General features: G+C 37.7%; 2 protein-coding genes across 2 annotated transcripts in view; one reads left to right on the forward strand and one right to left on the reverse strand.

Annotated features, from left to right (window-relative positions):
- Window positions 1–5,259: 5,259 nt before the first annotated feature.
- LOC139138390 (neuronal acetylcholine receptor subunit alpha-10-like) lies at window positions 5,260–15,014 on the reverse strand. The gene is made up of 6 exons (XM_070706754.1): window positions 14,780–15,014; window positions 11,455–11,606; window positions 9,568–9,612; window positions 8,945–9,054; window positions 8,249–8,787; window positions 5,260–7,260 (listed from the first exon to the last, which is right to left on the reverse strand). Exons 1-6 carry the CDS (start codon window positions 14,847–14,849, stop codon window positions 6,689–6,691), a joined length of 1,488 nt encoding a protein of 495 aa, XP_070562855.1. The 5' UTR covers window positions 14,850–15,014; the 3' UTR covers window positions 5,260–6,688.
- A 4,552-nt stretch (window positions 15,015–19,566) lies between these two features.
- LOC139138391 (low-density lipoprotein receptor-related protein 12-like) overlaps window positions 19,567–24,548 on the forward strand; it is a 54,034-nt gene continuing 49,052 nt past the window's right edge. Inside the window, exon 1 of the mRNA XM_070706756.1 lies at window positions 19,567–19,755. Within this exon, the coding sequence (XP_070562857.1) occupies window positions 19,659–19,755 (97 nt within the window). The 5' untranslated portion in view covers window positions 19,567–19,658. The remainder of the gene's footprint in view (window positions 19,756–24,548) is intronic.

Here is a 24,548-nt window from a genome sequence, read left to right on the forward strand (position 1 = left end):
CAGAGGTTACACATGCAGGTAGATTAGATCATCCGTGAGTTGCATAATGATGATTCATAGTGAAGGGCTACAGTCAAGTGTGGGCATGGGCAGCCTATTCGTTCATAAAAATATATTTCTTCGGCTTGGTAGAAGCATGTCAGAATAGGTACACAACAGAGGAAACTTCCACATCGTCCGTGAGGGTCCATGCCCAAGGAAATACCCTTGCGAGCAAAGTTGCGTCGTAAGGGACCCTTACTACCTTTTGTGAGAAATGCCCACGACTGTGACTTTTACGAAAGTTTGTCACAACAACTGTACAGAAACGCCCATCCGTTATGCATTAATTTACCAGATGTACTTGGGGCTGGAATTTTAATATTCGAAATAACTAGCCTATTAAATGAAACAGAAGTGCCATTCAGCAATTCCTAATAACCTTGAGTACTGAAATGCTTCCCCGGGGCATGTTGAATGTAACGAAGAAATTGGAAATTTCGGTATGAGTTAGGACTGTGAAACGGTCAAATCTGCAGGGATTTAAATAATTCCAATTTTAGTTACGTATTATGATATCAAATATGAATGTGTGTGAAGTAATCAACCTGTCATTAGCTTACCTAATGAACGGGGTGTTTTTGAAAGCTAAAATAATTTGATACGGTGTACGTAATCCTTCGGGCGGAACATCGATGTCTGTAGTATGATGTATATTAAGCAAAAAGCATGTCCATGCCAAAACAATTTACTTTCATGCCACATCTCGCGATTGAACATTTAATTTCATAGGCCCCCGTACGGCCTGAAACCGTTAGGCTGCATTAACAAAAAACGGCGGGGGGGGGGGGGGGGGCTGGAGGAATTCAGGGGGGATTCGAAAATTTTGGGGGTAATAGGGGGGGACTTGAAAATTTTGCTCTACCTTTAGGGGGGGGGAACTAGAAAATTTTTGGTTCCCTTTTGTGTTTTACATTTTCCAAGTCCAAGTTTTTGAAGGTAATTTAATGAAAAATGAATACCAGTTTTTATGTCATCCAAATGTTGTAATGTTAGTAATAATTTAACAGAATCTAGAACCATTTTGTCACATTTCATGAATTTTATCTCGAAAAAATCTAAACATGTGTGATTTGTCGTAAAAAAACACACTTGAGCCTAGTAACAGGGCAGAAGTTGCAACTTTAATGATTTCTGCAATATTTCTATGCAATATAACAACTACAGTTTCTTGCTATCTCCCTATACATGCTCAAACACACTATATTTAGTTTGTCGACAAAGCCTGTATATATAAATATGTAAATTGTGATAATTTAATTGGAGTCTAGACTGACAGTCAGTTGTCAGTGATAAAAATGCATGGTACACATACATAGGCTGTGATAGCGAGCTGAATACTGGACAATCCAACATGCTGTAGGGAGTAGAACAAGAACGCAGTTGTAAAACTGAACAAAAATATTGTCAAAATTATCAAAGTTAATACAGCTACTGCCTACGGGTAGTGTCACTATCATTAATGCTCTGCTACTGTAGTGTCACTGTCACTGCATACCTGAACAGTGACAGAGATAGCTCTGACTCTGATGTACATGGTAGTTGAAGAAAGAGTTTGGGTCAAATGACACTCATGACAGTGAAACATACTTGTCACACAAGATCAGGCCAGAGAGCAACACATGGAAGAACACATGGAAATTTTTGAATTCTGGCATATGAGAATAATCAAATATTAAAGAAAAAAGATGGGGTCACCATGCTTGATTTTCTAAATTTTCACATTCTTGTTATAAAATGATACAGAAGTAAAACTTTGAACAGTATAGACTAAATGAAAAATATGTAACCAAATGAAATTATTTATTTTTTAACGAAATTTGCAATTGTTACACCCAAAATTGCAGAGATTAAAACATTTATTTGATGGAATATTTTAACCTTCCAGTATTGTCAATTTTGAGTAGCATCTAATTCATATATGTCTTGTAGTTTTGAAACAAGTGAAACAATTTTTGGTAGGTCACTGTGCTTTTTTTTCAATATGGCAAAATCTAGCCAGGAATTCACAATCTGCCTACTCTCTCATGATTGTCATTTTGTGTGCTCTTCAGCAGGAGCAATTGACCTGGCCAGAGTTGGATTAACTCAAGTTGGCTGTTAGACCAATAAATCTAAAAAAATTACTGATGCATTTAAAGAACTTGCCTTTGGAATAGGACTATACAAAGTGCTAATACAGGTAGTGTTGAACACCTGTGAGCAGAACGGCGCAATACATGTTTATTTTTTCTGCGCTCACATCCTTTACAAATATGCAGGCCTGTGATAGTTTGGGGGGGACTTGAAAAATTTTGACCACATACAGGAGGGGGAGCATTTAAAATTTTTTTAGGGTACTTAGGGGGGGATCTGAAAAAAAAAAGATTTCAGTCCGCGAATCCTCCAGCCACCCCCCCCCCCCCCCAATCGTTATTTGTGAACGCAGCCTTATCATTCGCATCCGGAAATCACAAAACAAAAAATTCACGTAATAAGCTCAATTTACCTTCATTGCACACAATAACTTTAATAATCTTTGTAGTCAAAGTTAAGAACATCTCATCGGCTAACTCTCACGGCCGATGTGACGTCGACCAACGCTCCTTTTTCCCGGACACTTTTTCACTGACGTGATAAAAGAGTCTGAAAACTGCAATTATTTATCGTAAAGCTCCATTAGACTGAAAGATTCGTCGCTCGAGGGCGCCCTCTACGCTCCTCTGAAGTACAGAACGTCATCGAGCGACGGATCTTTCAGTCTCCATAAGCATTAACTCTGGATATATTCTCCATTTCTTTCTTTCTGTTTGTAAAGTGTGTTTTTGTTCTACTCCCAAAAGTCATATCGAAATCCACACCGTTCAACTCGTCAGCGCAGTCTACATGTATGTGAATGTGTAATATATCCAGTGTCATTGCTATAATCTCAAAGTACAATGCGCCGCGAAAGTGAAAGACTTCGACTTTTGCTCAAGCTATTCCTCAATGAAATTTTCAACCATTCTCTCACCAAATCAACAATAAAGATCAGGGGTCATCGTACAAAATTTGGTACCAAAGAAACGAATTTTTTTTCTTTAATTACAAAATACGCGGCGCCATGTTCACGATAACAACACACATTGTACATTTTGCGCATAGTGTTGTCAGGACAAGAATGATATTTTGTATTTCAACATACTGTAGGGCAAAGAATTCGAAGAAAATACTCTCATTAGAAAATGAAAATATCACTTTATTTATTTTAAAGGTACACTAAAAGTACTTTGGATCTTCATTCAAAGTATTGAGCCTACAGAAAGGTAAAATTCATTTCAATTATATTGCATTTATTTCGTAAAAGACCAAGTATACAACGCCATAACAAAAATATATACAGTTTATCCCATGTGTAGTTATATATATATATATATATATATATATATATATATATATATATATATATATATATATATATGGCCAGGAACATCTTCCGATTTACTACCATAGACAAAAAACTGCCAAATAATATATATATATATATATATATATATATATATATATATATATATATATATATATATATATATATATATATATATATATATATATATATATATATATATATATATTATCAAAGAGCAAGAGGACGCGATAACAAGCTCTAGACTGATAATATTTATTGTTGTTAAAGTACTTTTAATATTCATACATTACCTGAAAAGCGTCACTAGCTTCTATCACTATCATACAAAGGATATGAAAAGATAAAAACGATTAATCCAATCATAAATATCGCTACAGGTTGTGAAGTGATCATGCTGGGTACAATTTACATGCCACAAGTAGTGATGGCCATTTCCGTTCATCAGGTTTCACTGAAAAACGAGCTGGTTGAAAATATCAGAATTAGTTCTTCATTACCGACACTTACAAAACTATCGCTTGAATTTCTCATTTCCGTTTACTGATTGTAGACTACCTTCATTTTTCTCAATATTATTCAGAACACACATGTTGTTTTCGTTAACGTTCACAATTAATTGATAACTTGCGTGCGTGGTTTTAATTGTCAATGACGCATTTTTACATTTTGTCGATGTGAAGTTATCGACAGCTAATATCATGTTTGAAAATTTTTGTCAGATATTGACAAGGTTTTGAAGGAATGAGTTACCTCCGTAACACTTTCATAGTTATTTTTACTCACAATTTCACTTACTGTAAATTTGCATCCCGCATCTAACTGTACCGTGCTTTTGGTCTTACGTAATCATCACTCTTGTGTATCTTTTTAGAAGTGCGAACGGCTTTCTCGTCGATTCTGTTATTCATGTGGCCAATAAAAATGCACTGTATTTAAGTATAAAATGCTAAATCTGTAAGTTGTACTTCTATTACATGTGGCATGGACAGTGAGCCTGATGAGTTAAATTAAAAGCTAAACCGCGGAAAGCAAATCATGGGCGTATTGGTCGAACAGTCAAACATGAGGAGCTATACGCAATGACCGATGACTGTTCACCAGGAGGCATGTCAACATGATCAAGCAGTGACTGGATTCATCGAATTACGTCATAACGCACATTACCTTTCTAAACGTTTTACCTAACTAGTGACATTACCATAAACGGCTGTGTGAGAGGACAATAAAATTTGAAAGACGAAAATAATGCAATAACAACAAACAGTGCCTGGATAATGGCGGTATTGTATGATAGCAAAACCGCGTTATAGCGTTGACTGATGTTGATGCTCTTTTGTTTGCTCACATTCAGGAGGGACTGTGGTTTGCTGTCGAACAAGGATTGAACGAACAAATTGCAAAATAAAGAAAACCTAGCGCAATATTCAGCTGTATCCTGAACGAAAATCATCCTCAAAAGTACTTTGTAATAACTGACATCCTTAAGCGATAGACCCTCGAGAAAACGAGGGTCTATGGTTTGACAGAGTATACCAAGCATGTAGTGTGCTTCACTTAATTTTGTTCTAACGGATGCAAGAGCTTTCGGAGTAGATATATGACTTAGACAAACTTTTGAGTCGCAAAGGCGGAAAAACACTGACAACAGTTTCTCTCAACTTTTGTTTAGCGCCTTAATATCCCGTGTCCAGTGATAGCTAGACTAGTTCGCTAAATATGTCTTCTTATTTGTTACTGCGTATATGCCAACCTAATGGCTCTTCGATCAAACATCCACACAGCGTCCACACCACTGACACAAAAAGAAGACACGACAACTCTCTCTCTCTCTCTCCCTCTGATATTTATTCTTTCAATTTATTTACGTATGGCACAATAAGCTTTAAGACTTGTAGCAAGTCTAAATGTTAGCGGACATGACAATGTCTGGTCGTCGTACAAAGAACGTTCGACATTAAAATAAATAATGTCAGCATTACAAATTGAGCCTAAGTTTGTATTTATTGTTATGTTCAACTTTACAGATTGACAATGGTGTGGGGTTCCAAATTTCAGCGAAAATACTGGGAATAAGATTTTTCTTAAAAAACAAACAATCGTTTCCTTCGTCCCGATAGTTCTTCTAATGAAGGTGACGTATCGAAGGAGAAAAACATCTGTCGAAATCTTCATCAAATCTCGATATTTAGTGTCTCACTGATATTTATGTGGCACAACTTAATATATGTACAAATAAACTTATTATTCGCAAACTTTAGTAAAATCTGCAGCTGCACACATTATGAAAGTGTTATCTCTATTTTCCTTGGAATATTTGAGCACGATGACAATTAATTACCAGAGACGGAAATCAAAAGATCTGAAAGTTTTAAAATTTCTCACAGTCTGCAACTCTTTTCCAAAGCATGTCATAACGCATCAGCAAACTTAGGTAAGTACTCTCCCCAATACTGCAATACTGGATTTCATTCAACTTCGAACGACACACACCCTACACGAGCAATCATCAACTAATTTGGAATTGACCATTAAATCTTAGGGGAGCCTGTGTCATCAAAAATACAAGGGAAATGTTAACATTTTTTTAGCCTCTGTTCTGGCGCAAAACAATATTTAAGTGACTGCCATTTGAGGGAAAAGTCAAACGCGTGGAGAAGTGGATGTAAGATACGAATACTTTGACCTCTCCGAAATATATTTCTAACAATTGAGGCTGTTAAAATCTGCATCGTCACACTGTGGTCCACCCAGTTTTCATTCGATGCCTTGTCAAATTGACATTTATTCAAGGGGAGACTTAGAATTAACTCCGTTCATGTTATATCTCCCAATAGAATTTTTTCTTCATTGGGCCGACATTTTCGAAATGTCTAAAATTGTATTCACCAAAAGTTGGTCTCGTTCAGAGAGATATTCTTCTCGTGGTGTGCGGTCGTCAGTGTCCAGTATCCTTTGGCTTTGACCTAATGTTTCTCACTTACCCAATACAAATTATAACACATCACGAAACTTTCTGATCAAGATCTGTTCAAAGTTACTCGACCACTTCGAATTTGCATATATCCATATATGGTAAAAGAAGCGCCTCAGCCATGGTTGTTCGAGTGGACAAACTGCGTGAAAATTAACCTACGCAGCAGTCCCACTGAAAAGACCATGAAAACGCGTAATCGAGTTTCTCGAGCAAAACTATGTTACTTGCTCGGAGACCTACCATTACAATAACTTCTCCCTTGCACGTCACCGTGCACCTTGATGGCTTTAGTTATAGATGTTAAGAAATGCTGAAGCAGTATTGGCACAGAAGTACATTCCAAACAGGATGAAAAAGAATCGATCCAAGGCAACAGCCACATATTTCCAGTCCAACTCATTAGCGTCACAGTTATCTTCCAGTTTTACTTGCGCCTTTCTTTCGCTTTCCTGTTTTCGCATGCGCCAAAGAATTTCAGCAAGATCTCGTTGCATGGCAACCAACGTAAAGCGATCATCGTCTTCGGCGTAGTCCTGCAGCGATTCGGTCTCCTGACCTCCGAAGGCGCCGTTTTCGAATATGAAGCTCTCTATGTTGTGGTTGGTCGTCCGGGAAGTCGATATGGCGATGTCACTAGGGGTGCACGCGCTGACCTTGGTTGTACATAAGTTATGCTTGGCTTTGGCTCTTGGGACGAGGTGCCAAACAAGACAGTGAAGACCAAATCGGCCGAAGACAACCCTACGAAGCCATCTTGGTACCGGCTTGTCCTCGTTTTTCATGTGATGCATCTTAAGAACGGTGACTGCAGCGACGCACGACAGAACGACCATACATATGGAACTGAAAAAGTACAAACCTGCGAAAATTAAAAAAATTAAAGTGAATTTACGTTCAGAGTCATTTGTTCTGTAAATTCGGACTTTACTATTCCAGACTTTGGCCTGCCGCAAGTGTTATTGTGGCCTGCAATTCGAATGTTTCACTGGGTACAAGCTTGTGAGTGTATTAAAAAATCCAAAGTGAATTGAAAGCTACGTTGCCGCATTATGTTTGTGACAAACCGAGGACGAAAAACACAGGGGTAATTTTGACATAACCCTTTCATCACCATGGTTTATCCCAAACCTATTGTTATCGATCGTCAGTGAGCACCTATTCACCGGGAACTGGGGGGATCCGGTCAAGGCTTTCACGCTTCCAATCAGTAATATTACCAAAACCTTTTGCTGTTGTTTCGCGTAAAATATCGTGCTTTTCGAAACGATTGGATGTTTTCATACGATGTGATTCACACTGGCCTGTATAGAAATCATACGTACACTTTTTTCAATACCAACGTTTTTCAACAATTGGATCCAGCTTTTCATACTTGAGGGACCCAGAAAGTAGCAAATGTGGTGTTGCTGCAACATTTTCGCAATAATATTAACTTTTAAGCCTTTCCTCCATTTTCCTGTATTCTTGTCTTATGTTTACTCAGTATAGTTTACTGTCCCAGTCCAAAATTTATGCCGACATATCTGGAGTTCAACCTATGAATAGTCAGTATGTGCGCGATGTCCAATTTCATTGTTGATTACTGAATTCCAGTCCGGACCAGAATTCAGTCGTCAACAATTGCGTATATGTTGGTATAGGGCTGATACTTTGTGTGTCAAAATACTCCGAGGTAATAAAACATAACATTGTTTTCTAGGTCAAATGTAAAGAAAAAATGTTTGAAATTTACAGCTATGATTGTCCGGGGCCTATGAAGTTTGTCATTAAGTAGGATATCGTTCTTAAAAATAAAATACGCAAATAAAAAAATTGTAAAAAAAAGAATAGCATCTGAATACACTCACCTATCAAGGGAAATTTGGCGTCTGATGTAGCGGGAAGACTTGCTCCAATGCTGTCGAAGAATATTATCAGCGTGAGCAAGTTGGTGATGCAGAGAGCAAGCTTTTCGCCGGACTCTGCGGGCAGCAGGAACACCAAGAGACTGACTCCGGACATCAATATGAACGGTATAATGATGAAGATGAAATGGAAGAATGGCTGACGACGTAGAATTAAGGTGTAGGTCAGTTCAGCGACGCTGAAATGGCAACACTCTAAAGTATGCACGGCCCGTTGAACGGGGGCGTCCAGCAGTTCCCATTGGTTGTTCTGGTAGTAGCTGTCCAGCCAGGCCCCAGTCGAACCGTTCTTCAGAAAGAGGAGCGACGTGTTGTAAGTCCACGATGCGAAGGTCATGTAGCATTGCTGAACATCGTACGGCACGTACAGTATGTCGAAGGTACAGCTGCTCGTGAACAGGGCCTGGGCGTACCACTTTACCGTACCGTCGTGACGGACGATGACGTTGCTGTCGGCGGTTCTGCCGAAGTCTTTATCTACGCTGAAATGATTACAAAAATTTAAACAATTAAAAAAATTAAAAAGCATGTCTAATTAATGCGGAGTTGTTGCCAATCTCTACAGTTTTTTTTTTTAATTTAAATAAAATAAAAACCACATACTTGGGGCAACTACATGAAAATGCATTCGTTGGTTACCTGTTGTAAAGATTTATATCAGGCAGCCAGATCAAGTCACGTGGAATTCTCGTGTGCGTTATGCCTCCGTAGTCTTCCGGATTCCACCTCAAAAACTCATCATTCCAACTCTACAGACGAATTGGAATACAAGGGGTAGTTTAAGAGTCACATGCATAGTGTGATGTAATTCGCCATTTTGATATTTGGCATGCACTTGCTGTGCAAGATTTAGGTTACTGACTATTGCATATTGAAAATGACCTTTTATCATTTGATTTGAATACTATAAAAGTGTTCATGAATACCCTTTTAATAAATAAATAAATTATGTTTAGGGAAATTGAGAATGAGGTATCATGCATGTTTTTTATTATTGTCGAAGCCTATTCCTTTCCACTCATATATTGCGGACATTGTTCTTGCTCTAAAAGAAATCCTTGTCACTGTTCGTTGTTTTCTAAGACTACTAGATCTTGTGACGATGAAGTGTGAGGTAAGGACAGTGCCCAACGTGTGCAGAGTGAGAGGAAAAAACAAATTCGAAAAAGATATTCTCTAGGGTTGATGACGAGACAGGTAACATCCATGTACATTTCATTAACAAGATCAGAAACAAAAATGTAGAAATGAAAATAGCCTACCTGGCGTAGATGCACTGCCACCGTGACTTGTTGATTGATTTCATCCTGTTAATGTCAAATAAACTTTGTTATATTGTGAAATCAAAACCCGACCATCTGTCAGCGTAAAACAAATCTTGGAGTTTTACGTGGATGAGACGACTGTGACAAAGCTGTTTTCATTCATGAACCCCTTTCTTTAAATCTTGAAAACAGTTTCGTCTGTTTTAAGAGGAAGATATTATAACTAGATTTGCAGATTGGAGTGCAGATTGTGGCGCATAGAGTTACTTCAATCCATTTTCAAATGTACAATATTAATCAAACGAAACAATTCGTTTTTGTCTTTTGTACTATTAACCTCTAACTCGAACTTGCATGAGAAAAATCAAAAGTTGTCATTATAGGTTATGAATGGTCGTCCGATCCGCACGGCTTTGCTAGATCGGCAGTGTACGGGCTCCCAAACCAAACTTGAGGAAAGTCCCCATCCAAAGGAATACGCTTGGCTATTAACAGAGCAGTTCAGTTTTGCACACCGAAATGCGCTTCCGTACAGTACACTGCAGTCGCGCAGCTCACGTACATAAATGTCCCCTTTTCCCGTCGATATTCTGACCAGCCTCTATTCACAATTAGTCCTTGTCCTCCACGTCACCATATGAAATGCATGAATATTCCTTCATGCTGATCGATCGTGAGTCATCATCGCCAGATATGGACACATATTCATTGATAAACTTTGCATAAATGAATACCGGATAAGCGGCGCTTTCAGTATTATGTTGTATGATTGAATTTGAAATGTGCTCAAAGTTTTACACCTTTCCATCATTTTTCAGTATTTTAATGAACATAATATGTATGCCATTTACAAAGGCAATGTTATGGGGCGTTTGCCGTGGTCCATGGCGCTAATTTTTTTCTGTTATAACGCAATAATATGAAAGTTTCGATCGGCATAAATTTGAATAGTGCTCTTCCTTCATAAATTAACAGTAAATATCTTACAGTGGCCATTCTATTAGATCCGGGAAATAAATCACTAAAATCCCAACAATTTCTATGAATGAAAGGCTGTTTTTCAAGTTGCTGGTCATCTCGCCATATGGCCCACTGCAATAATTTTACACCGCCTACGTTTCATGCATGTACTCAACACATGCAACTTTTATTTCCGCCTGTCTTTATGGCGCTGAACAATTGAATCCTGTGTCTGTATTGTTTGCGCGAATATTTTAAATCCGCCAGTTCTGTGCCACAGAACTTGACATCTACATATTGATTCGGACTTGGTCACCTTGAACTGTCGCTGAACTTTTAGAACGGAGGGCTAGCGACAATGTTTTCTTCATTTGTTTTAAAACGGGCAAAAAAATTTACTACCCCGATTTGTGTGTCATTTGCAAGGCGCGTAAAAATACAAAAACGTTTGCTCATTCGACATGTATAGTTCTGAGGCCAAATATGCCAATCGAAGGAATAGTAACGTTCAACCACAGAAAACCCGAAAACACCCTGTTTTATATGTGTTCTTGTTTTCATTTTCAGTAAGACACAATTTGAAAGGTACCCATTAAATTGTGCGATTGCTGTTTTGCAATCTTTTTGTCTGAATATCTTTGTTATGGCAAGCACGTTCACACGGAGAATTCACGTATAGGCCTACTAGATATTTTGACTGTTCCACGCCCCATATTCATACTCCGTTACATACATACGAACTGCGCATGCGAACGCGGGGAAGTAACGATACAAACCTAATAACGATATATATATATATATATATATATATATATATATTATATATATATATATATAATATATATATATATATATATATATATATATATATATCAGCTTCTTGACATTGTAAAATTATCCATCTTTGCTGAGTAATAAACTCACCATTTGTACGATTTGGTTGATCGACATTCCGTGCATGACTTCAAGCACAGTGGCTGGGTCAACTACCGGACGAACCAAAGAATTGTATTCCATCAGTAGATCTCTCAGCAGAACACTTTGAATACTTCTCATGCTGGAGACTGTGACGTTCACTGCGTTCAAATTAAAAAAATAGAAAGATAAGTCGTTGTAGCAGCTCAGTAGTCTTAATCGTTCTAGATTTCATGTATGTATGTATGTATGTATGTATGTATGTATGTATGTATGTATGTATGTATGTATGTATGTATGTATGTATGTATGTATGTATGTATGTATGTTCGAAAGGTGTGACTTTACGGGGACGATAAACAGTCAAATCGAATACCACTCGACAAAACAAACTCGAGAAAGAAAAGGAAAAATAGCGAAAATGAAAGTGAAACTGATAGCGGACGAGGACACTTCGAGTATTGTTATGTAAATTTCATTACTGTCTCCTTCACACACCGTAAACAAAACCGACACAGACAGCTATGAAGGGCAAAACACTGATCACCGTTCAACCTCAATCATTAATTTGAAATTCGATCTAGCCCATTCTTAATGAAACCAAACAAATATAACGATGACGAAAATGAGTAATAGGAAACCGTCAACCGGTAGTATTTGCTACACATTACATGCAATTACAACATAGAGTAAAAATTACTCTTGAAAAAGACAAGTTTGAGGCACAATGTTGTAAATTGAATAAAATATTCCCAACAACTGATAAATTATTACTGTTCCCCCTTTCCCGACAAGCAGTGCAACCCTTCATCGTTGTTACCGATAGTAAATCCGTAAAATACAATTTTGAAATGAAACTAGCGCACTTCCATTTGCAGGCACGCTTTGTCTGTCGGTATAAGCAACGCCTGTCTGGTGCATGCTTATATTTAACACCAAAATCTGGCGAGATCTTGTGAAGATCGTTTGACCAGAGCAAAAAATCCTCTTCCTTTCGATATTGAGACTATTTGCTTGGCGCTAAAGAACTGTTCTTAAGGAAATGATTTCACTAAAGCCAATCGCCTTATATAATACATTGTGGAATGAGAGTTGTGACGTCTCTGGAAAAAGAGCGAACGTCACTGGAAAAATAAACGAACGTCACTGCAAAAAGCGATAAATATACAATTTGATCATTTCTACCGGTATCGCTAATCTCAAGTATTCGTACTTGAAGCGGACAACAACCCCTAATCAAGCATTTGCCTCTAGTATTCGAACTTGAAGCGGACAACAACCCTTACCGAGGATTTCAGACCAGTAGGGATAGAAAAATGCAGCATCGTACATGTATCGCTGCAGGGTGTGGTCTTAAATGAAAAAATACAATCTGAGGTGCGAAATATTTGTTACAAATAAAAACAGTTGTGACTGGAAAATAAAATTGTAATGTTGAATTATAAAGATAAAAGTATGCAAGACTGCCTACATCAAACAAATGCAAAATGTCTGAAGGCGGATAAGGCGCTTAAATAATATTCTTTGTTTGCTGTCCGCGTGCTAGTGGGTTTTCAGAGAAAATTAAGAAAACAAACACGATGCTAACACTATTACATTTATAAATATTATTTTTCCAAAAGAAACCAAATAAAAATGAGCTTATGTTACACACTTATGTATTTGGTCTGTGTTTGTCTTTTTCCCTGGCTGGCTGGTAGGATTTAAAAAAAATCCAAGGACGGCAAACAAGGAATTTTCTTTAAATAGCCTAAAATGATATGCACACATCTCTTTATTGACCACCTCTTACCGTGATGTAATACTGCATCTCAAAACAAAATTTATGTATGAGTACAACTCTGTAGAGTTCAAAGTTTAAGATTAGCATGCGCCTCGAAATTGAAATTGAAAGATATACTTTTGCTCAAACTTTCCGTAAGGCAACTTTAAACTGTTCGCTTTCGAAATCGAGAAATACAAATCATGGGTCATCTGGCAAAATTTGGTACTGGAGAAACAAAGTATCTAATATTTATGACACATGAAATTCAAAATGGTCGCCATCCTTGTGTTAACTTCATGAAGGAAAAGTAAAATTTTCGATTTTCACATTATACATTTAGTCAGTAAAAATTTTTATTCGCTCCATGAGCTTCAAAGTGAGACTGAACAAGTGGTAGACCAAACACGAATTGTAAAAGTTTGATAGTCCGAATATTTGTAACCTAGGTGCAGTCTAGCTTATAAAGCAGTGCAATCGCACCGTACAGAGTTGCAAGATTTGCTAATGGTGCACAAACTTCGCATCATTGATCGAAATTATCCCATTTGAATTAAATGAAAATGTGATAATGAAATTTTTAAATAAAAATACGACATTGCTCAAAAATTCAGACAGTAATGAGTACATTTGTGGTCATCTTGAATTGTGACTTTGTTCTTTGTCCTGTTTTAATCATAATTTTAAGTTGATAATATTTGCAATGAAGTTTTTAAACATCGGATAGTTTCATAAAGTAACACCAGCGGGCCCAGGATAAAGTGGTGTTATGTCAAGTAAAATGAATTACGGTCAAGTAAAATGGCTTACGGTCGATTGGTGAACGAAGAAAACGCCAACAGGGATTCTGCGATGATAATATATTTATATATGGCTTGTTATGTTGCATGGATTCCATTCGTGCAAGGTAACGAATGAATTTCGTAAACCGTGAAGAACTTTAAAAATCAGATCGCAAAGAAACGGTTTCGTCACGTGATAGAAATATGGGCAATCCTGGTGTTATTTGTCATCAACCGTAAATCATCAATCGTACATCAAACGCAAGTGTGCCACGTTCATGGATATTTCGATTGAACTATGTATTTCAGGCAATGTACATGTCATCGGATGACATCACACTTGGAATCTGTATACTACCATGAGCTGTACGTGAGCAGCCGGCTTTTTATACTCTGGAAACGAAATTACATATACCCACAATACTTTTGAAATATAGAGTACTGATAAAATTGTCTGCAAGCATCTCTATAGGTTTTCTATATGATTTCAATAGACATGAAAGGTGAAAACTGATACCCACCACCATGTTTTTGTGCGTAAAGAGTGCTAGAAAAACGAAAAGTTGGTGTATATGAATGAGAAAGATAAATGTAATCAAATATAGTCTTTGTGAAACTAATCTGTTCAAAGATGTTACGGTGCTGTATTTGATGGCCCCCCCTTGCAATTACATATTTGTATGAGAGAGAGAGAGAGAGAGAGAGAGAGAGAGAGAGAGAGAGAGAGAGAGAGAGAGAGAGAGAGAGAGAGAGAGAGAGAGAAGGTTGGTTCACAAATAAGAAAACATACCTGAGTCATTTTTACCAGCGAAGCAGATAAAGAGAAGCAGACACACGTCGATACATGAGTACTTCAGCATCGTAACGGTTTCGTCCAGGTCTCTAACGCTTTGCGGGTTGTTCCGCGTTACGTGGTCGTGAGATTGTCTTGTTTGTTAGTGACTGGCAATATTCAAATCAAACGTCCAAATTCTACTGGTACTCAACAAATATATGACCATTTAGAAATGCGTTAACATAGTGTTCTGGTTCAGTTAAGTAAAAATGGTAATATTCGATTATTCATTGACTGCTGTGACGTGCATGGCATAAACTATTAAAAATTCAAGAATCACGTAGAATATGCTGGTACGCATACGTTGACAGGAATGTCGCAATTAAAGCTTCGACAAATTTTCGACTTTTGACACCCACATCAGCAAAAGCGAAGCGTTGCATCCGAAAATTCCAGAGCCTTCAGTGAATAACGAGTTCATTTATGTAACTTTATTACCGATGTCGCTCTTGTTGTTCGTAGGCATCTGCGTTAATTTTGAGACAGATACAAGAGAAGTTCCGATGTAAATTCAAATGACTGAGGTCTAACACCCGGAACTATGACTATAAAATCATGTCACCCAACCGGATTAACCCTTTAGGTGCTGTAATTTTTTCCGCCACAATTTCAGTACAACATTTTACCAATTTTTATGAATTTTTCTATGATTTTTCTGATAATTTTGGACCAAATGGACATCACATTTCATTGGCTAGAGCTTTTTATCAAAATGTTGGCGAAACTCTAAAACACAAACTACTGGGGTATATTTTATAAAGGTGTCAGAAATTGACTTTGGCGCTCAAAGGGTTAAAAGAGCAATCCAGGTATTAGATAACTCTCATGGCGCGATCATAGAACGATTTGACCTTCGGAGGTCTGCAGACGGGGAGAGGCTGGAGAGGTCACTTCATACTCTAAGCATCTGTGAAGGTACTGCCTTCCGAAAACTCTGCGTGAACTCGATGAGGAATAGCTTAGCGATTGTCGTTGTATTAACATAATGAAGAACGTTTATGCGTTTTTGGTTTGCGTTTTGCTTTCTTTTGAGGTTGAAAACGCCACTTTTTGATAGAACGGTTCGCTTTTGATCAACTTTATAGATGAATATTAACATGAGTTGCCATATGTCAGATGAGCTAGCAAGTTTGAGGTGAATTACCAAAGTGCTTTGGTAATTACTGATCAAAGTCTCAATATCATCAGCGAAGTTGCTGGGTAATTAGCAAGTTTGGTGTCCGGATAAGTCGTAAAACCACAGTAGATATTTGCTATATCGATAAATTGTAGTGCTAGCAAAATTACTTTCTCTTACATGCACGATAGCTTGTAACTTTTAAAAATTACAGTCGATTTAGTTGTAAAAAAGCAGAACAATTTCTTCGTATTCGTCTTTCCCCAAAGCATGTTTAAATACATGGTATCATCCTTGAAAAGAATGCATTTTGTACGAGGTGGAATGTTATGTCTTCTGAATTCTATTCCTGACGAAATTCGTTTCTCAACATAAAAACTGGCAAGGCTTGGATATTTCGACATCGTGTAGAGGCAGGATGAGAAACCATGTTTAACAGAGAGAACAAAAGCAATGAAAATATAACAGTTTTAAATACAGCCAAATGAGCTTTAATCTTAAGGTAGTATGTTCCTCGAAAATGAAAGACTTAAACTTTTGCTCAAACTTTCCTAAATGAAAGTTTCAACCATCCTCTTACCAAATCAGCAATAAAAATTGGGGGTCATAGAGCAAAGTTTCGAATTAGCGAAACAAATTATCCGACATTTTGCGATATTGGAAATTCAAAATGGCCGTCACCCCTGACTTAACTCAATGGGGGAATTATCAAATTTTGAATTTTCGAAAAACTAAGAAAGTTTTTCTTTCTCCAAGCTTTCAAATTAGCCCCCCCCCCCCCAGTGGTATATCAGAAAAAAATGTCGAATTTTGAGAGTCCGAACATCTGTCCCCGAGGCGCGTTCTATCTTCGTGTGTTACCAGAGTGTGTTGGGTAATTAGGTCAAACGGAAGTTCGCAGGCGTGCTCAATCCATAAAAATGATTGTGTTCTGTCTTTAATATAAACAAGCGCCCTAAATAAAGGGAATTGACGCGGATACTGTACTCGCCAACCAAACAACTAGCTCCCCCGTGGCAAGCAAGACTATGTCGGCCCAGTATTTCCTAAATTTAAACATGTAAGTGACCGGCACAGAACCACGAAGAATGTGTTTCTGCAGTCACGTTGATGAACAAGTCAAAAAGCGTGTACTGTGTGTTCCAAAAACAGAATTTTCTCAAATATCATATCTTATTCAAATGATTTATTATTATTTCACTAACATTTATTTACAGTGACCAACAATATCGCTAATAATACTATTCAAACAGCACCTTCTGTGAAATTCCTTTCAGGGACAGCATTTGACTTTGGGGCAACATTGTACCTGTGCGTCCATGGATTAAGTGTCTTTGACATAAAAATATGGGTCTTTCACTTCACTATTTAATTAATAGGTGGTTGATAAAGATTCCAACGGAGGACAAAAGACTGACAATTAGTGTGTATTGACAATTCACGCATTCACTAGTGCTTGAACCAGGGGTTGAAGAGGGCATCTTTAAGCAATTCTTTCGCGCCAAAAGATATACGTTGTGGTGACAAATGTATTAAAGGGTGCTTCTGTCGTTCGTATTCCCAGTTTTCCTGTATAAATTTGCCGACAGATTACAGCTGGATTAATAAACAATGAAGCCTCTGCGTAGTACACAAACGAACAAGCAACAACAATAACGACAACACGGCAATGGAAGAAAGAGTTCAGTAATTTCGCTGAGTGTGGAAAGCTGCGAATACTTACATCAGAGTTTCTCTGGAAGTGAATGATGGCAATCGAGAAGTACACAATGTCAGATTAAAATTGCGTGGGGGACAATTTTGAACGTGAAAAAGCTGTCTTTTTGTCAAAATGCTGCTGGTAGCTGTTTTGTTCACTGTTGTATATTTGGTTTCAACTTTGCGAGATGATGTGAATTCAGCTTCCATTAAATGACCGAAGGTCAATCAGGCATTATTTTTGCGCACGTATACCAGTTATTTCACGTGTTATCTTCAAACTGGAAATGTCAAAATTGCACTTGTTCTGCTCCAAAAATCTCGTCCAAATATGTGTAATGTCCGACGTTGGTGTTGAGTATCGAAATTTTTTCATATCCGGGCGCAATTTTAGTTTTTACGATAAAATTGCATAATGTGCTCTGCTAGTGTTGGTAATGCTAATATTTTCATTTCCATATGCTTTATGGAGAAGATTATGCAAATATGTTTGTTTCTAGTGGAAAAAAGATTATGATAATATTATCAAAATTTACCGCTTTTGTCCATTTTAATTATTAAAAGGAACTCAATTCAAATAAAATACAGATTTAGTCCAGTTGAATTAAAGTCAATGGCTTATAATTCTCTTCTACTTTTCCATTTACTTTTCCGCGTAGAATTAATGTAAGAGGGATTCAAGTCGGAGTTATAAACATAAAAAGGCATGAAATGGCTGCTTTAATGAGATGTTTATGTGATGTGTTGTCCAGCAAGAGAAAATTATGTATTCGCTGAAGCTTACGTCAAAAATGCCCCGCACTAATATTTTCATTTCAATCATCGTTGGTCAAATTGACGTTCGTGTCCAACTCAACGGTGACCTGGCCAACTACCGAGGAGTTTAAGCAGAGCGCCCTCTCACAGTCCGAGACAACCAGTGTATTGGGCATCGTATATACCTTACTGTGATGCAATAAAGGCATTTTAATTTATTGGCTGATTACCGCAAATAATTATTTCACCCCAAGTGTGACAATTTTTTTCCAAAGAGGTCTTAGGGAGTGCTCAGAATATATCGGAGGAGGGGCGATTTTCGGTGAGGAGCATTAGTTCAAAAAACACAACGGTCTTTTAGGGCATGGAAAACCCGTATCATTGGAATAGGGGAGGCAGCTCCTGACATCAAAACTAAACTTTTGTTACTGGCACTACTCTTGTGAAGCGTACGTTTTGTGTTGAATGTTTTGGTTTGTGTGTGTCTGGCAATATTATGGGAAATACTATGGCTTGATTCTCCTTGGACCAGTGGTGTAAGCATTCGTAAATTTGTGATCCATTTGATGAGCGTTTCGAAATTCTAAATGTGTAGTCATTGTCCGTTGTTTTCTAGTAAGTCTTCCCTTTTTCTTACTTCTGTTTGTGTGCCTATTATGTTTTTTGTTGAGTTCAATTTAATTTTGATGAATGCATCCTATGGATTGTTGTATCTCCTAAATGCTATCATTGGCTTTTGTGGAAACTGGGTGGAGAGAACTGTGCTGTTCCCGATAAGACTCCAGTGTAATTGCCTTCTTGATGTCTGTCGTCCTTATAAATGGGCTGAATCGGACTGTGTGAATTATTTGGGTTTTTTTCTTTCTTACTGTTGTTCAACTTCTCTAACGAGTCATATCATTTCTGATTTTCGTATCCTTGTCCTTGTAGCTTTTATTAAGAAATCCTGACCAATGATATATAATTATTATAAGAGGCAAACATTATTGTAACTATTTGTTTTCAGATCACTCGCCGATTGAAAGTTGAAAGTTGAAACAGTTTGGTTGTTTACGTGTCTCGGATTGACATGATGACATGTGTGATAAACTCAGACCTTCTCTGTATAAATCATCTGTCAAAACCCGTCAAAACCTCATTCTGGGTGACAAGAATCTACTTGGTTGTCCTGTTACCTGACAAGTAATAGAAACCCGGCTGAAATCGGATTCCTTGGGTACGCGATTCCTGTTTTAGAGCGATTCAAACTTGACCGTGGTTGCCATGGTTATCGTTACTTCTTGTCCAAACCAGCGGGTGTCTACCGCGTTCACCGTGCTGTTGTTGTTCTTGTCAACTGTCGAATCCGATGATTCTGTTTGTAAGTACAAAATGTCTAACCCAACCATGTTACAATTTTGTGCCCTTGTGCACAGGCTCCTTCCTAAGATCACCTAAAGATTATACAATTGATTTGGTGTCTTACTGTGTTTCCCATTTGACCTGTCTGAACCGGAATCAAACGCCCAATGGCCCTCGGTAGAAATTAACCCCTCTCAATGAAACACTACGATTTACAAATTAAAAGTTTATCAATATCCAGTGAAACAGGGCGAAGTAAAATGGATAAGGGGTATTAAATAATCGATGTGCTCACTGCCATAAATCGCCATATCTTGACAAATGAAATGTTACCTAGTATTGCACTATATGAAAGGAGGGTTTTAAAATCCACAATTCGCGATGGTCGCCATATTTATTTACACGATATGACATGGTGACTTATGCGGGATCACAGTAAGTTTAAGTAAGGCAGGCTGATGAATTCATAAACTCCTCTGGAGGGAGACTTCTGAGAGGGACTTGAACAATTGAGAGTATATGGGGGCATGAAAATATTGTGATACTGGAATGAGGGGGCTTGAAAATTGCCGCTTTCTCTGGGTAAAATGCTTGATAAGTAGTAAAGTAAACGTGGACAACTGGGATGAAGTAAGAATTTTACACCCCATTTTATTCATTTATCTACATGAAGCGAAGGAAAAATTAACCATCCATGTAACTAAAGTGTGACCCTGACCTATATACGAACTCACGCACGCGCAGCAGTGCATTGTCCTGTACTAAGCAGGAAATTCCCTTCTGAGCATGTTTATACATGTACGGGAAATTCCGTGTGAGTCATCACCATCAAACTAGCCTATATAAAGGAGCTTTTTTTTTACCCCCGTTGTCAGTCAGTCGCGGAGTCTAGCTGATGTTGAACACGAAGTTCCTATCGGTACGAACTAACTTTCATATCCATTCAATCCATAATATCGTAGATATCGCTCCAGCGGCGGACTAAATCCTTCTTGTTTTTGTATTTCTAGCGCCTGATGAAATATGTTCTGAATAAGTTCTGACCCCGGAGCCTCCTCGTTCCGAAGGGTTGCACCTTTTTCTTGTATTTGTGTAAGCAGCTGTTTATATTGAACATAATAATGTTTATATTTCTCTCGTCTCTTTGCTACACCCGTTTTTCCTTGTATTACATCAATAACGACGCCAGGTATAGGAGTTAAGGCTAACAGTACCGGAACTGTTGGAATTGCTGCTATTACAGCAGAGCTTACAAGAATTCCCTTAGTAATATTAAGAGCCATATCAATTCTACCCATTAATTTATAACTTCGTCGATATGCAGCACTTGTTCTTTCTATGTAATCAGCCAATTGTTCAACGCTTTCAACAACTGAGATGTGCATTTTTACTGTATATGTAAGGGATGATAAAAAATAATTGTAGTAATATAGAAATACAATATGGCAGAAGGAGGAGAAGATATACCACTCCATGATATCAATGATGCAAATGTAAATGATGATGATGACGCTACTGCTGAAACAACTTTTTCCTATGATGATGATACCTTTGCAGAAGCTGGTCCTTCCCAGGCTGGCTCACGCGATAGCCCGCAGGTGGATCCTTCGACTAGACATAGAGTAGAACTTACAAAGCAAGAGGCTGAACGACTCTTAAACAAATATAAGATTACTAATACGGATGCACGAACCGAATTGATTTTAAATGCTGAGATTATTGGTGGTGAACTGTATTATAAAGAAATCAGAGTTACAACAGATAAAGGAAGTAGATTTTTAGAGAAATCAACATTAAGAAAGAGGGGAGGAGGACCTGAATTTATAAATAAAGTATACGGATGGAGTGGAGTCGAAAGCGCAGAGCCTGAATATGTGAGTCGTGTGAAAAACGATAAAATACCGGCTGAGAAGATGTCACCAGAAGACATGGGTATATACAAAGATGAACTGACAGAGTTACGACAAGATGCTTCTGGTAATGCAGATAAAATACAAGCTTTTGAAAATAAAATCGAACAATGGAACAATCTAAACCCAGAATATAGAGCTATTAATGATGAATTAAGGATTGCGAATATGCGTCTTGGCGAGCTTAACAACGAAAAAGTTAAAATAAGGCTAGAGAAAAGAGAAGTTGAAAAACAGTTAAAGGAAATTCCTGAAGAACACACCCAAGCAAAAGAAAAAGCCGAGAAACTACTAGCTGAACTCATAACAAGAGAAGCTAAAGTTGACAATCGAATTGAATACGAACATGGTAAGATCAGTGAGGCACGTGAAAGTCTGGCTACGACTAGGTCTCTTCGTGATGTAATTTCTGATCCAGAATTATCACTGAGACTGAAGCTGACAGAATTATTTAAACGAAATGGTATTACAATCGCTGCAATACTGACTGCCCTTGGAATGACAATATCAACAATTGCCCTGGCTGTGACTAGAGGAGGAGGAGCGGGAGCAGGAACTGGCGCAAACACAGGGGGTTCAGGTCCACCCAAAGTATATACAAAAGCGAAAGAAATTGTAAAGCAATTTGGCGAATGGTTAAAAACCTTGGCCGCAAAAAGTGCTGCTGCAATACCAGGTTTAATCGGCTCCCTTGTCAGTTTTCTATTAAAAACAGCAGGATCGGTGGTCGGATTTGTTGGAGAACAGCTATGGATATTTTTAACTGGATTAACATTAGTCATTATAAATAAAATTATGTATTAATATGGCATCAACATGTTTGGTGAAAAGAATATTGCAAAGTTTCTTTCTAAAAATAAAGACCTGTTTGGTTTCTCCGTCGAATTGGAATGGTGCAAACTCCGGCGGGTAAATCGACATATCCTTCGAGCAAATCCAGGTGTCCGACTCAAAGATGATAATCTATATCATAACATATTAGCTTTCGTGAAGGAATGTCAAAGACTAACTTCTTTAAGCGACTAGAATTCATAGCTGTATTCCAGGATACTGAGGATGACCAAGAGGCTCATCATCTCCAAGAATATGGGTTCTTCGATTGATTCGCGACACAGGCAATCGATTTATCTTTCAGGCAGACGGAAATATTTATGTAAAGATGTGATTTTTCTTCTAAGTTATTATATACACGAAGTGAAATGTAAGATGTGATTTATTTTCTTTTTTTCTTCTACTATATACATTACACGAAAATGGGGTACGATAGAACATTATCACCGACTTTCACCAACCGAATACCGAATGGAACAAAGTCAGAAAGAACTCATCACGTGATTGCTCATAATCCAAGTGAGGCAGATCCAGGCCAGACACTTATCATACGATGTCCGAAGTTAGAAAGCGGAGTAGTCCTAGTTCCAGATACTTTCAACCTGGTTTTTGATCTTGAAGTAATGGGATATGAAAATAACCGAGTAGTACAAAATGTTGCAAAAAATTTGGTGGAGCGTATGAAACTCACATTTGAGGGTCAGACACTTTTCGATTTGAATAAATATTACCTTATTGAATGTTATCGCGATCTCTTCAAACATAAAAAGGAGAGAACGAACATGACACTGTACGGAATTCAGAACGAAAATCTAAGAAAATTAAGAAGCGGTGCGAAAGATGCAGATGCCACCGTCGTGGGTGATAATTTACTTTTCGACACATATAAAACAAAATATGCTATTCGTCTCACTCATCCCCTCATAACAGGCCATGGAGTTGCATATCCAAAAGCGTTAGGGAGTCATATTGAATGGGAAATTACGTTGGCACCCATCTTCCAATTAATTATCATGTATAATATTGCTATTTTTCCAGCCAATTATAAATTAAAAAACATTCAAATGGAATACGAAACAATTTCTGACCCCGAACTCGCGAGGTCAACTGCTGGTTATTACAACGGTGGAAAAAGTTACCTTTACGAGCATATACATTATTTAGAACAATCCCATTCAAAGAATCGGACACAGTTATCAATGAAAATATAAATGTACCACGACGTAGCATTAGAGGTATCGCAATACTCTTCACTAAAAAAACTGTCTAATGAAGAACGAACTGAACACTGAATTTTTCTTTAACCCATCCATTGAATCTGTGTCTGTATCAATCGAAGGCATTGCAAATAAAGTGTACGCTCAGAAGATGATACCAAGACAATTTTGGCGAGAGGCGCGACGGTATTTTGCTGAAGATAAAGATTGGTGTGAAATTGATATAGATGAGGTCGATTATTTGAAGAATAAATTTTGTCTGTTTATCGATCTGCGTAGCTTTAAAGATATTGAGTTTCATGGAAATGGTTTAAAAGTAATGAACACAAAGGACGGAATTCAACTTGAAATTCTGAAGAAAGACACCACAATTAGGGTTGGCGATGACGCTCGCGATGAAAATATATTTGCTCACATTTATGTTATCAGTGATGCCCTGGTCTCTATTGAAAATAGTAGATTAAAGTCTTTACATATTAAACCATGACCCGTCGTCCGTCCTATCGGCCATGTTTCTGCCAACCATTCGCCCGTGTCTGGATTGTATAGCTGCACACGTTTGATATCATTTGGCGCCATCATGATTTTACTGCGCTTTTCACTACGGATTTCTCCAGCCTTTTTCCGTACAAACTGTACAAATTGTGCCGGCTCGGGCTCCTTCCCAGTTCAAACAGATCTTTATAATCTTCAAAGTTCAAATGTTTTCTAACACAAACATCTTTCACCCCTTTATTTTTTTTCGTCTCCGAAGTTGGAGTTCGAAAAGCATACACTTTCGAGCGTATGCCGACAAAATCAAGAATAGGTTCACCATTCAACTCATCTTTAAATTTACCTATCACTTTTTTATT

The sequence above is a fragment of the Ptychodera flava genome, chromosome 8 (genome assembly GCF_041260155.1).
Source record: "Ptychodera flava strain L36383 chromosome 8, AS_Pfla_20210202, whole genome shotgun sequence".
Taxonomy (NCBI): domain Eukaryota; kingdom Metazoa; phylum Hemichordata; class Enteropneusta; family Ptychoderidae; genus Ptychodera; species Ptychodera flava.

What these genes read in the sequence shown, in the direction of transcription:
- LOC139138390 (XM_070706754.1), bottom strand. Translation starts at nt 14,849, where the DNA reads ATGCTGAAGTACTCATGTATCGACGTGTGTCTGCTTCTCTTTATCTGC. An exon ending in TCAACCAAATCGTACAAATG is followed by an intron (nt 9,613 to 11,454) that starts GTGAGTTTATTA and finishes TGACATTAACAG; the next exon opens with GATGAAATCAATCAACAAGT. An exon ending in GATATAAATCTTTACAACAG is followed by an intron (nt 8,788 to 8,944) that starts GTAACCAACGAA and finishes TAATCATTTCAG; the next exon opens with CGTAGATAAAGACTTCGGCA.